Source organism: Mesoplodon densirostris, chromosome 6 (assembly GCF_025265405.1).
Source record: "Mesoplodon densirostris isolate mMesDen1 chromosome 6, mMesDen1 primary haplotype, whole genome shotgun sequence".
NCBI lineage: Eukaryota > Metazoa > Chordata > Mammalia > Artiodactyla > Ziphiidae > Mesoplodon > Mesoplodon densirostris.
The window spans coordinates 37,201,412-37,216,324 of NC_082666.1; the positions used below are offsets into that span (position 1 = coordinate 37,201,412).

The 14,913-nt window shown below is 37.2% G+C and overlaps 1 protein-coding gene across 3 annotated transcripts in view; it reads left to right on the forward strand.

The window, feature by feature from the left end:
* The window catches only part of HSDL2 (hydroxysteroid dehydrogenase like 2), an 80,353-nt gene that overhangs the window by 52,145 nt on the left and 13,295 nt on the right, over window positions 1–14,913 (forward strand). For 2 of the 3 annotated variants that reach the window (XM_060102102.1, XM_060102100.1), the window contains 2 exons: window positions 871–942; window positions 13,393–13,542. In XM_060102102.1, coding sequence (XP_059958085.1) covers window positions 871–942; window positions 13,393–13,542 — 222 coding nt within the window. The remainder of the gene's footprint in view (window positions 1–870; window positions 943–13,392; window positions 13,543–14,913) is intronic. The other variant, XM_060102101.1, reaches the window with a different exon arrangement.

The following is a 14,913-nucleotide window of genomic DNA, read 5'->3' on the forward strand; positions in this document are numbered from 1 at the left end:
TGATTAGGAACAAGTGGAGTTTGGGAGGAGATAACCCAGTTCCCATTTCTGCTCAGCTGCTCACTAGCTGGGCGGCCTTAGGCATGTCGCCTGTTTTCTCTGAGCCTCACTTTCCTTATTGGTTAAAATAAGGGAAAGATAATTTCTACACAGGATTTTTGTAAGAACTAAATGCAATAAAGTATATAATGTGCTGGGCATGGTACCTGGCTTATGGTACAATCATAGTACTCAGTAGTTAATATTTATACAACTACTAAAGTTATTATCACTTTAGGTTTTAAAGACAATGACACTGTGCATAGAATTTTAAATTTGATTTTAATTAAAAATCCTATCAAGTATTGATAACTTAATATGATTATGGAATTATGATTAAGTGTAGGATATAACAAAGACTGGTGCATTCCTGTCCTCCAGTTTTTTTAATCTTCTGAGAGGGAAAGACAGACACACATTAACAGAGATGGGAAACAAGTTCTTCTTAATGAGGAACCCCCTTCTGTCTGGGGTGCCAGGTAGGAAATGAGTCCAGAGCATTTTGGAGGGATGTAGCACAGAAGGGTTGCATGGATAGGTGAGAAGGGGCAAAAGCTCTTGGGAGAGCAGTTAAGGGCTTAACATAACAGGCAACTCTTTGGTTGGATCTTAAAGATGAAATTTGTTGAAGGAGAGGAGGATAACTGGATTACAGGAAAAGTGTTTTAGCTTAATGAAGGTCAGATAGTTTGACACTTCTCATGGGAGTCTTTTCCACAGCACCAGAATGATCAATAAAATAAGAACGTAACGTTTATTAAACAGGTGTTAAAATCTTAATATACTCAAGTTGTTACATTAACCTGATTATTTTTGGGGTCAATTTTTCAGGCCATCCTTTGTTACCAGATTTCTTCCTGGATGAACAGCCTGTTACAGTTACCAAGAAACCGGAAACACATGGTAAGACGTAGACCATGTTTTCTGTAGGAAAATAAAGTTACTAACTTATGTATTTCTTCCAAAATGTAGAATTGAACATTTCTGCCTTCTGCTTTTAAGCTTTTTCTTCTTTTCTTTTTCTTTTTTTTTGGACGTGCCATGAGGCTTGTGGGATCTTAGTTCCCTGACCAGGGATAGAACCTGGGCCCCTGGCAGTGGAAATGCCGAGTCTTAACCACTGGACCGCCAGGGAATTCCCTATTTTGTAATTTAAACTAGACAAGTAATGTCTTAGTTAATTCTAGCAAAGAAGGTTGTCTTTTCCTTCTACCAGTAAGAAGTTTTTGATATATTCTTTTCATTTGATTAAAAAAAAAGTTGTCTTTAAAATAACACCTTTTTAAAGGTTTTATTTCTTTTCCTTGGCATTGTTTTTAGGTGTTTTGTGTTGATACTTTATTTTGAGGAAAAATGTGTCACATCAAAATACATCTGAAACCATTCTCAGAGTTTGTGCTGTGTGACTACTTTATGGGAGAAATTACCTGCAAAGGAGGTTTGGGTTTTACTTTGTTTTGTTTTTGTACTTTAGAAACAATAGCTTTCTTGAATTGGTCCAGAGTTTACATTTTAATCTTTGTGTTCTGGCATGATGCCACTAACTTACTGAAAGATGTCAGAAGAAACACTCTTCAGTGAAATCCCATGAGAAGAATTTCTCTCGTGGTTTATTTTTTTTGGATGCACTGATCCTAGTTACCCTGCCAGGGATCCAACCCACGCCCCCCACAGTGAGAGTGCAGTGTCTTAACTGCTGGACCGCTAGGGAAGACCTCTCTCATGGTTTATTAACAAGAATAGCAGTGCTTCGTCTGGGCCCTTACCTTATTTTTATATTATAGACTCTGAATCTCCTTAGTGACCATAGTTTCTTTAGGTGGAGGCTAGAAAGTTTAGGAAAACATTTCTTCTGTACCTTTAGGAAACCTATAGAACCTTACCACAATGCATTTCGTTGACAAACTTTATTTCTAGCTTAATCTTATCTTTTCTATCTTTATCTTTTCTTTGTCCGAATTTTTGGAGGCAATTTCAAAAAATTAAATAATAAGGCAACTCTTCTTTTGTATTATAGATAATTTGAAAAATATAGAAGGGAAAACGGTCACTCATAATCCCATCGCCTAGAGATAACTCCTTTTAAAATTTAAATTTAAAAAAATTTTAAAAATTAGATCTTTGATTTGGTTGCCACATGGATATATCAGAGTATTAAAACAAGGCTGTCAATCTTTTCCTCAAAAGGCTTCATACAGAATGGCAGAAGTTAGTTAGAGAGCTTATCAAAGTCTAGAAGAGTCTATCTTCAAGATAGGCAAGTCCGAAATCCAGATTTTTGCCCAGTACCCTAAGATTGGATCTGTGTTTTAGAGGAAGATGCATACAAACTAAGCTCATTTAAATACCAAATTTAAATAATAAGAACCACTTAACAATCACATACATTCATGTTGTTTTTCAACACATATTTATTGGGCACCTACCATACGGCAAACACTGTGCTAAGTACTTAGCATGCATTGTCTCATTTAATACTTACAGTCCTACAAGGCAGGTATCATTGTCCTCATTTTACTTTGGAGATCACAGAGCTGGCAGGTGGGCAGAGCCAGAATTTAAATTCGTATTTTTCTTATTCTAAAGTCCATATCCTTAACCAGAAAACTTAATTTCCTAACTCCTGAATACTTGAAGTATTAGCATATTTTCCCCCCAGTAATCCAATTTATTTTATAATGAGGAGTTGCCATCTCACGGACTAAATGTGGAGTTGCTGTGAGCAGCTCGTTCTCTCCCTCTGGCCATAATGACATAGAGAACAGAATCATAGTCAGCATATTGTTTCATGACCATGAACTCAGAATAAGATGGGTTAGATAAGCAGAATGTAAGATAAATGTTTACTGACATTGGGCTTTGATAGTGATTTTTGTCTTTGGGATCAGAATATGTCAGGTGCATTGACTGCAATCCCTATATCCATCTCTACAGGCGGGATGCCCTCATCTTTGAGGTCAGAATTCTCAGATTTCTTTGGCTAAAGCCTGTCTTCCCTGTACAAAAAATTAAGTGAAGAAGTGATGTTTCAGTCAACTGCAATTCTACTTGACATTTTCTGTAGATATATTAATATATTCATATAAGTAGTAGCTCAGTATTTCTGGCCTGAGATCTAACTTAACTCTTTCAGGTGATTTTTTACATCCATATCCAGATCTATTGTATGTTGATTTCGCAGTGTCTCTCCCAGAGGTCAGTGTGTATCCCTCATTTCCAAAGGGGGAGGAAAATATTGACAGCCTTGTACTTTTTCTGGTATTTGTGCTTTGTGTATTTGTTTTGTATAACATATATGAAATTATTATTTTTTTCAATAAATTTATTTATTTATTTATTTATGGCTGTGTTGGGTCTTCATTGCTGTGCACAGGCTTTCTCTAGTTGCAGTGAGCGGGGGCTACTCTTTGTTGTAGTGCACGGGCTTCTCATTGTGGTGGCTTTTCTTGTTGCAGAGTATGGACTTTAGGCACGCGGGCCCAGTAGTTGTGGTTTGCAGGCTCTAGAGCGCAGGCTAAGTAGTTGTGGCGCACGGGCTTAGTTGCTCCTTGGTATATAGGATCTTCCCGGACCAGGGCTCAAACCCATGTCTCCTGCATTGGCAGGTGGATTCTTAACCACTGGGCCACCAGGGAAGCCCTCTTCATTGATTTTTCCTGCCCATTGCAACACAGGGAGTTCACTCAGTCTTTTTTTTTTTCAACCTCTAGTTTATTTTTTCTTTTTTTCTGTAGTTATAGTTTTAATTGCTTCTATTCCAGTTTTTCTGGATTGCCCTCAAAAACACTTAGTCTGGCTACCCTGTCCCTTTCCCCTGTAGTTTTCACTATCTTTTATTACTATTTCCATATTTTTGTTCTTCTGCATTCTGAGAGACCTTTTCAAGTTTGTACTCTGTATTACTGATAAGATTTTAGACACATTCATCTCTCTTCCATATTGCTCCTAATGTTTATTTTAACTCTGCTATTATACTTTTTGTTTGTCATGTTTCCCATTTCCTTTTTCATTTTATTTTATTGTTTTTTCATCTCAGCCAGTTATATATGACTTTCTACCCTTGTTTTATATTAGTTTTCATGTGAAGGAGTTGTTGTGACATTTCTGTGACATTTCTTAATCATAGTTTTGGGAGTCAGGATGTCTCTGGTTTATGATTCTCTGGCCAGGTGATCCATGGCTCAGGGGCCTGTTAATTCATCTTGCTCTGAGTTTGTACAGTAATGATGCAATCTACAGCAGGAGTTTTAATACATCAATGATGTTATCAACAACAGCAGTTTTAGTCATCTGACTCTGGTTGATTAGTGTTCAATTAGCATAGGATTGAGGTCAGACTGGACAAGAAAGGCACCAAGGTCAGAGGAGACAAGAAAGAGAATAAAGTTTTGGGGCTTCCCTGGTGGCACAGTGGTTAAGAATCTCCCTGCCACCTCAATACATAAGGCAAATACTAACAGCCATAAAAGAGGAAATTGACAGTAACACATTCATAGTAGGGGACTTTAACACCCCACTTTCACCAATGGACAGATCATCCAAAATGAAAATAAATAAGGAAACACAAGCTTTAAATGATACATTAAACAAGATGGACTTAATTGATATTTATATATTTGATATTTATATTTAATATTCATATATTACATCCAAAAACAACAGAATACATATTTTTCTCAAGTGCTCATGGAACATTCTCAAGGATAGATCATATCTTGGGTCACAAATCAAGCCTTGTTAAATTTAAGAAAATTGAAATTGTATCAAGTATCTTTTCCGACCACAACACTATGAGACTAGATATCAATTACAGGAAAAGATCTGTAAAAAATACAAACACATGGAGGCTAAACAATACACTACTTAATAACGAAGTGATCACTGAAGAAATCAAAGAGGAAATCAAAAAATACCTAGAAACAAATGACAATGGAGACATGACGACCCAAAACCTATGGGATGCAGCAAAAACAGTTCTAAGAGGGAAGTTTATAGCAATACAATCATACCTTAAGAAACAGGAAGCATCTCAAATAAACAACCTAACCTTGCACCTAAAGCAATTAGAGAAAGAAGAACAAAAAACCCCCAAAGTTAGCAGAAGGAAAGAAATCATAAAGATCAGATCAGAAATAAATGAAAAAGAAATGAAGGAAACAATACCAAAGATCAATAAAATGAAAAGCTGGTTCTTTGAGAAGATAAAGAAAATTGATAAACCATTAGCCAAACTCATCACGGAAAAAAGGGAGAAGACTCAAATCAATAGAATTAGAAATGAAAAAGGAGAAGTAACAACTGACACTGCAGAAATACAAAAGATCATGTGAGATTACTACAAGCAACTCTATGCCAATAAAATGGACAACCTGGAAGAAATGGACAAATTCTTAGAAATGCACAACCTGCCAAGACTGAACCAGGAAGAAATAGAAAATATGAACAAACCAATCACAAGCACTGAAATTGAGACTGTGATTAAAAATCTTCCGACAGGGCCTCCCTGGTGGCGCAGTGGTTAAGAGTCCGCCTGCCGATGCAGGGGATACGGGTTCGTGCCCCGGTCTGGGAGGATCCCATATGCCGCGGAGCGGCTGGGCCCGTGAGCCATAGCCGCTGGGCCTGCGCATCCGGAGCCTGTGCTCCGCAACGGGAGAGGCCACAACAGTGAGAGGCCCACATACCGCAAAAAAGAAAAAAAAAAAAAATCTTCCAACAAACAAAAGCCAGGACCAGATGGCTTCACAGGTGAATTCTATCAACATTTAGAGAAGAGCTAACACCTATCCTTCTCAAACTCTTCCAAAATATAGCAGAGGGAGGAACACTCCCAAATTCATTCTACGAGGCCACCATCACCCTGATACCAAAACCAGACAAAGATGTCACAAAGAAAGAAAACTACAAACCAATATCACTGATGAACATAGATGCAAAAATCCTCAACAAAATACTAGCAAACAGAATTCAACAGCACATTAAAAGGATCATACAGCATGATCAAGTGGGGTTTATTCCAGGAATGCAAGGATTCTTCAATGTATGCAAATCAATCAACGTGATATACCATATTAACAAATTGAAGGAGAAAAACCATATGATCATCTCAATAGATGCAGAGAAAGCTTTCGACAAAATTCAACACCCATTTATGATAAAAACCTTGCAGAAAGTAGGCATAGAAGGAACTTTCCTCAAAATAATAAAGGCCATATATGACAAACCCACAGCCAACATCATCCTCAATGGTGAAAAACTGAAACCATTTCCACTAAGATCAGGAACAAGACAAGGTTGCCCACTCTCACCACTCTTATTCAACGTAGTTTAGGAAGTTTTAGCCACAGCAGTCAGAGAGGAAAAAGAAATAAAAGGAATGCAAATCTGAAAAGAAGAAGTAAAGCTGTCACTGTTTGCAGATGACATGATACTATACATAGAGAATCCCAAAGATGCTACGAGAAAACTACTAGAGCTAATCAATGAATTTGGTAAAGTAGCAGGATACAAAATTAATGCACAGAGATCTCTGGCATTCCTATACACTAATGATGAAAAATCTGAAAGTGAAATTAAGAAAACACTCCCATTTATCATCGCAACAAAAAGAATAAAATATCTAGGAATAAACCTACCTAAGGAGACAAAAGACCTGTATGCAGAAAACTATAAGACACTGATGAAAGAAATTAAAGATGACACAAATAGATGGAGAGATATATCATGTTCTTGGATTGGAAGAATCAACATTGTGAAAATGACTCTACTACCCAAAGCAATCTACAGATTGAATGCAATCCCTATCAAACTACCACTGGCATTTTTCACAGAACTAGAACAAAAAATTTCACAATTTGTATGGAAACACAAAAGACCCCGAATAGCCAAAGCAATCTTGAGAACGAACAATGGAGCTGGAGGAATCAGGCTCCCTGACTTCAGACTATACTACAAAGCTACAGTAATCAAGACAGTATGGTACTGGCACAAAAACAGAAATATAGACCAATGGAACAGGATAGAAAGCCCAGAGATAAACCCATGCACATATGGTCACCTTATCTTTGATAAAGGAGGCAAGAATATACAATGGAGAAAAGACAGCCTCTTCAATAAGTGGTGCTGGGAAAACTGGACAGGGACATGTAAAAGTATGAGATTAGAGCACTCCCTAACACCATACACAAAAATAAGCTCAAAATGGATTAAAGACGTAAATGTAAGGCCAGAAACTATCAAACTCTTAGAGGAAAACAGAGTCAGAACACTCTATGACATAAATCACAGCAAGATCCTTTTTGACCCACCTCCTAGAGAAATGGAAATAAAAACAAAAATAAACAAACGGGACCTAATGAAACTTAAAAGCTTCTGCACAGCAAAGGAAACCATAAACAAGACCAAAAGACCACCCTCAGAATGGGAGAAAATATTTGAAAATGAAGCAGCGGACAACGGATTAATCTCCAAAATTTACAAGCAGCTCATGCAGCTCAATAACAAAAAAACAACCCAATCCAAAAATGGGCAGAAGACCTAAATAGACATTTCTCCAAAGAAGATATACAGATTGCCAACAAACATATGAAAGAATGCTCAACATCATTAATTGTTAGAGAAATGCAAATCAAAATTACAGTCAGATATCATCTCACACCAGTCCGAATGGCCATCATCAAAAAATCTAGAAACAATAAATGCTGGAGAGGGTGTGGAGAAAAGGGAACACTCTTGCACTGCTGGTGGGAATGTAAATTGATAACAACCACTTTGGAGAACAGTATGGAGGTTCCTTAAAAAACTACAAATAGGGGCCTCCCTGGTGGCGCAAGTGGTTGAGAGTCCGCCTGCCGATGCAGGGGATGCGGGTTCGTGCCCCGGTCTGGGAGGATCCCATATGCCGCGGAGCGGCTGGGCCTGTGAGCCATGGCCGCTGAGCCTGCGCGTCCGGAGCCTGCGCGTCCGGAGCCTGTGCTCCGCAACGGGGGAGGCTACAACAGTGAGAGGCCCGCATACCGCAAAAAAAAAAAAAAAAAAAAAAAAAAAAAAACAAAAAACTACAAATAGAACTACCATACGACTCAGCAATCCCACTACTGGGCATATATCCTGAGAAAACCATAATTCAAAAAGAGTCATGTACCAAAATGTTCACTGCAGCTCTATTTACAATAGCCCGGAGATGGAAACAACCTAAGTGTCCATCAGCAGATGAATGGATAAAGAAGATGTGGCACATATATACAATGGAATATTACTCAGCCATAAAAAGAAACGAAATTGAGTTACTTGTAGTGAGGTGGATGGACCTAGAGTCTGTCCTGCAGAGTGAAGTAAGTCAGAAAGAGAAAAACAAATACTGTATGCTAACACATATATATGGGATCTAAGAAAAAAGAAGAAAGAAAGAAGCTCATGAAAAACCTAGGGGTAAGACGGGAATAAAGACACAGACCTACTAGAGAATGGACTTGAGGATGTGGGGAGCGGGAAGGGTAGGTTGTGACAAAGTGAGAGAGTGGCATGGACATATATATACTACCAAACGTAGAATAGATAGCTAGTGGGAAGCAGCCATGTAGCACAGGGAGATAAGCTCGGTGCTTTGTGACCACCTAGAGGGGTGGGATAGGGAGGGTGGGAGGGAGGGAGACGCAGAGGGAAGAGATATGGGAACATGTGTATATGTATAACTGATTCACTTTGTGATAAAGCAGAAACTAACACACCATTTTAAAGCAAATATACTCCAATAAAGATGTTAAAAAGAAAAAATAGAATCCGCATGCCAATGCAGGGGACACAGGTTCGTGCCCTAGTCCAGGAAGATCCCACATGCCGAGGAGCACCTAAGCCCATGCGCCACAACTACTGAGCCTACGCTCTAGAGCCCACGAGCCATAACTACTGAGCCCATGTGCTACAACTACTGAAGCCCTCGTGCGTAGAGCCCGTGCTCTTCAACAAGGGAAGCCTCTTCAATGAGAAGCCCCTGCACTGCAACGAAGAGTAGCCCCTGCTCACCGCAACTAGAGAAAAGCCAGTGCACAGCAACGAAGACCCAACGACATAGCCAAAAATAAAATAAATTAATTAAAATAAAAAAAGAAAGTACTGCTTGACTGAGAAAGACAAATATCATTTTTAAAAAAGGGAATAAAGTTTTGGATAGAGAGACTAATCATAAACCTGGTAAACTTGTTTTAGGGGAACTTGGTTTCATTTTGTTTCTCAAAAGTTTCCGTATTTGTTGTGTACTGAATGTACCTTTCAAATACATTACTGGTTTGTTTTTTGTCTCCTAACGTTTTATTCTCTTGTGCAGAGTCATCATGCTCTGTCTAAATATTTCAGGTGATAAATGATGCAGTTTATCTCTTTTCAAGTGTCTTTCAAGGCTACACTGTAGTTTTTGCTGCCATCTCCTTGGCGTCTCAGATGATAAAGATGATATATTGATTAATAGATAAATCACCTGAAGTAGGAGTTCCAGCAGTTATTATATGACAAACTTAGTTCTGTCTGGTATTATACCTACTAAAACCAAATACATTCCTATACATTTCCTGCCTCCAGAAACTTGAAGGAAGCCTGTGTTTTTGCTTTCCTCACTTTTAGCAGCCTCTGCTTGGTCCAGTTCTCCTGAGTTTAGGTCTTGGTTCTCTGCTCAGCCTTTATGTTGGCTATATAAAATTACATAGTTAGACAAAGAGGAAAATGTAGAGGAAGCATTACCCAGTCAGACTGCCTGGGTTGGAATTCCTGCTGTGCCACATACTGCCATGTAACCTTAGGTATGTCACTGAGTATTCCAGTTGCCATTTTAAAACCTCGCTCCTTTTTACTTTAATCTTGAATTGTGTTTATTTTATTAAATATATTGAAATGCTTTCTTAAACAAGACACGTTATAAATAAGAAGGGGGAAACTAACTTTTTATATTTATTTTATATCTGGTCACCTTCATTAGTTTTTGTCTTGTTTTAGACTTCTAATAGTTTCTAATAGAGAGACAGTTACTGAAAGCATAGACTTTGGGATAAGACAGATCTGGGTACAAGTCCTGTCCCTGTCACTTATATCTGTGACCTTGGACAAGTCACTTCAGCTCTCTGAAACAGTTTTCTCAGCTCTCACTTTCCTTATGTGAGTATCATGAGGATTAAGTATAATAGATAGTGCATCATATTGTGAAATTTATATAGTAAGTCCCCTATAAATGTTAGTTGATGTAATTATCATTAATTATCTTGAATTTCCTAAATGCCCGAACTTACTGTCTACCTATAATAATAGTATCTTACAGGATTATTTCTGGCATATATCTTTTTTTTTTTTTTTTTTTTTTTTTGCGGTATGCGGGCCTCTCACTGTTGTGGCCTCTCCCGTTGCGGAGCACAGGCTCCGGATGCGCAGGCCCAGCGGCCATGGCTCACGGGCCCAGCCGCTCCGCGGCATATGGGATCCTCCCAGATCGGGGCACGAACCCGTATCCCCTGCATCGGCAGGCGGACTCTCAACCACTGTGCCACCAGGGAGGCCCTGGCATATATCTTAATATACTGACTCGAACTTCCAGGAGAATTCAGAAGTATTTATTGAAACTATTTCTTTTAGGTATTCTTATTTTATTCTTAATTTTAATGGGAAAATCTTTAGATTTTACCCATAAGTAAGGTATTAGATGTTGATTAAGATTTTTTATCAGTTATTTAGATTAATGTCTACATTTTTATTATATATTTTCTATATTTTATTTTTTGTTATATTTTGAGTATGGCAGTCAATTGGGTAACTTCCTTTTTCTATGTTCTTTTCCTTGAAGGTTTGACATATCTCACCTACTAAGTTATTTGAGTCTTTTCTGAAGTTGTTTCTTTGAAAATGTTTTTATTTTGTCATTCAATTATTGGCTTTTTCTAAAATAAAACAGAACTGTCCATTTGAAGCTTTAAAATTTATTTAAGGGTTGACATGTAGTATTCATTTATAATTAAAAATTTTTCATATTTATTTTATCCCTTTTCTCTTTTTAAAGTTTTTTTCTCCTTTTTTCTATGATTAAATTTTCCAGAAAGTTGCCCAATTTTACTGTATCTTATTGTTTTTCCTCAAAAGAACCAGATTTTAAATTTTATTTCATTTTTCATTCTACTGCTTTTCTCTTTACTGATTCATTATTTCTTTTTATAACAGCTTTGAGGTATAATTTACATATACCAAAAATTCACCATTTTAAAGTATGTAGTTAAGTGATTTTTAGAATATTCACAAAATTCTGCAACCATTTGATTCATTACTTTAAAATTTTTTGCTTTATTTTTTTCTCTTTTCTGCTCTCTTTGAGGTCGCACGTTTTTGTTCCTTTTCTTGCTTGTTAGGCTACTATTCATTTTTATTCCTTTAAAAATAATAAAATAATTTTGACTGTGCATTTACTCCCTTAATGTAACTTTGGCCACATCCAATAGATTTTGTAATGTAATTTAATCAATTTTGATACCATTTTAAATTAATTTGTATAGAAAAGCTTAGTACAGAAAAGCATAAAGAAAATTTTTGAAATCACATGTAACCCACCATCCAAGTATAAATACTGTCTGTATTTTGGCTTATTTCTTTCCAGTCTCTTTTATTTTTTGAAAATATAACTTAAAATTCATATCCACAAATATATACTTTACCTGATTGGATCATATTATATTTAATTGTATATACTTCATTTTACTTAACATTATATTGTGAACATTATCCAGGTCTTCAAAAACAAATTTTTGAAATTGGCAACTTAGTATTGTATCACATGAATGTAATATTTATTTTAGTGGTTTGTAATTGTTTCATTTTATAAATGTTACAGGATTTTCTTATAGTGGATCACTGAAAGTGGATAATCAGGCAGTGGGAGGGTTCCTGATACATACTATGGAACTTCCTTCCAGAATTATAAATATTGGCATTATATGAGTATCTCCCTCACTACACTGTCAGCATTAAATATTGAAATACATATCTGAATTTTTAAACTGGCTTCAAAATACCGTAATAATAATATATTCTTTGCTCCATTGGATCTTAAGTATTTCATCTTTAATATCTGCTGAACTTTGTGAGAAGGATTTTACTGTTTATTTGTGTCTGGAAACATCATAATGGAAGGTAGTTTATATTCAGTAAATTTAGGATACTTTTGAATTGGTTATGTTGTACCCTGGAGTATCTTTATGCTGTCAGTTAGATTTTATTTAATAGCCTTTGGTGAGTTATATTGGACAAGATGGTGGGGTATAATTTGAGCTGGGAGATAGATGGAGAGTTAATCTTCAGCCTAGAGTACAGATTGTCCTTTGAGTTAGTTTAGATAACAAATTATTCTCAACTGTTTCTGGGGGTAGCCAAACTGCCCACAAATAATTCCAGGAGGATAAATAAAGACACAGAGGTTGGTATTGGGGGACAGCTTCATGCTATGGGATTCGAACAGTCCTATGCACTGCAGATCTCCCCTGGCTCATCATATGCTGAATGGTTATGGCCAATGGTTTAAGTGAATACAAAATTTAAAATGTGGCAACCTCTATTCCCCTGACCTTGCGTTTCTAGGTAGTGGGGCCTTCATGAGACTAATACATGGTTTGGCCTACCTCTTCATCTAGTGGGAGGAACCAATCTGATTAAGATTGGGAGAAGAAATGAGTTTGTGTGGTTTAGACCCTTTTGAGCCTTCTTTCTTTCAGAGTAGACTATCCTCAGTTTTCACATGATCTTTACTTACAGAGGCATTTCCATTCCTTGATGGGAGGAGGCAGGTTCAATCCAGGGATGAAAAGACTAGGTGAATATGTTTAATTTAGAGGTAAAGTTATTGAGAAGTTCACTTGGCTGTTGATTCAAGCTACAGTCGCCAATTCATCTCCACTCATTTACACAGTTGATATTCTGATCTCCATCTTTCTGACTCCACAGACTTCTTTTCTCATTTGGTTTTGGAACTCAGGGACGATGATAAAGGAGTGATTAATTGTTACCATTAAAACTCTAATAGGTTGTTTAAATCTGTTTATTATAAACACTGTATAAATTAGTGGGTTTTTTAAAAAGCTAATCTGAGAGGTAGTCTTTTACTTGAAGATTATAAACCATTTCCATTTATAACCATAACTGACATGTTTGGGTGTTATTCCATCAGTTTGATTTATGCTTGTATGCTTTAAGATGCCACTGAATGTATTTAAGGTCATTTTGGTTAAATGGGTCTAATTGGTAGCAAGTCTGTTTGCTAATTAATTAATTTTGTATGTGACCTTACATTGCCTAGGCTTTAAAGGTACTTATATCAGTAACATTGTATAGGTGCTCTTCCAGAATTGAAAGAAGAGGAGGCGCAGCCACCACGAAAACCACGTTCTGGAGCTGTGGAAGGAACATTTAGAATTGTTAAGGACTCTCTCAGTGATGATATTGTTAAAGCCACTCAAGCAATCTATCAGTTTGAACTCTCAGGTAAGGGTTACTTCTGGTAATCTGGAACTTTTATGAAACAAAGTAGGATATTTCCCTTGGATGTATATCAGCCTCCAGTAGTAATAACCTGGAATAGTTGGCTATATCCAGACCCTTACCCGAGAATGTAGACATTTAAGAATAGCAAATAACTACTGATTTGTATTTTTGTGTTCTTTTCTTTTTGGTTTTTGTCCATCTATTAAGTTTCTGATTTGTGGTTACCATGGAGTTCATATATGTTGACCCATAATTATATCTATTTGTTTTAAACTGCTATTTCCACATATAAGTGATAGACCTGTTTTCTACTTGTTTTTTTAGTTCTTCTCTGTTCTACTGATTTGTATTTTTAAGTTAATATCAGTGCATATGGACATATGTAAAATAAAATTTCCTTACAGGTACTTCCAGTGTTAAATAACTCCTTAGTGTATGTAATTAAGAGAAAATCCTATTTAGAAGGATATATGGATCATGACAGGTAGTATAATACAGTCATTTATCAACCATGCGCACCTTGCCTGTTTTTTGGGTTTTTTTGGCTGCACCACGGGCTTATGGTATCTTACTTCCCTGACAAGGGATTGAACCGGGGCCCACAGCAGTGAAAGGGCCGAGTCCTAAGCACTGGACTGCCAGGGAACTCCCTTGCCATTTTTTTACCTTTGAGATTATTCAGGTCAGTCTGAATGCAGTCAGATTTTAAAATCTCTCAGTATTTTTCTTCTCAACATAGTATTAATGCATGTTGACAAGAGTTTTAAGAATTAGCTACCACAGTCCCATTGTACTCAAACTTTGACATTATCAGTTCTTTTATCCTTTGTCACCTCTATTTTATCTTAATCCATCTGCATCTTCCTGTTTTTACTTCCTTTTCTTAGAACCCATGGTCCATTGCTGCAATCACTCTTACCTGTATCCTAAACTTCCTGACCTGGTGCTTATGTCACCAGCTGTCATAATCCTAGTCCTGGATGATCAAACTCTCTGGCTGCTCCACACTTGCATCCAGGCTGCTAAGTCTTGCTGGAGAAATGGCAGGGGGTGGGGGGTGGAATCACACCACCCAGTGAATCTGTACCAGTAAAAATTCATCACTGCTCCTCTCCAATGTCAGAATTCTGTGTTTCTGTGGTCAGCTTATTGCCTCATTTTCCACAGTGACTCTTTTAAACCTCTCAGTGTTCCTCAAGTCTCCCATCTCTCCCTTCACCACTTCCCTGCCAGTTTCAGCAGATAAAGTGACCTCCTCTTTCACAGAGATAAGGGAAGCCTACAGACAGGAATTGCTTCACCTTCCTGCCATCTGATAGCAAACTGTTGTAGGCATTGACCTCTCTTCCTCCTCTCCCAACAGGCAGAGTT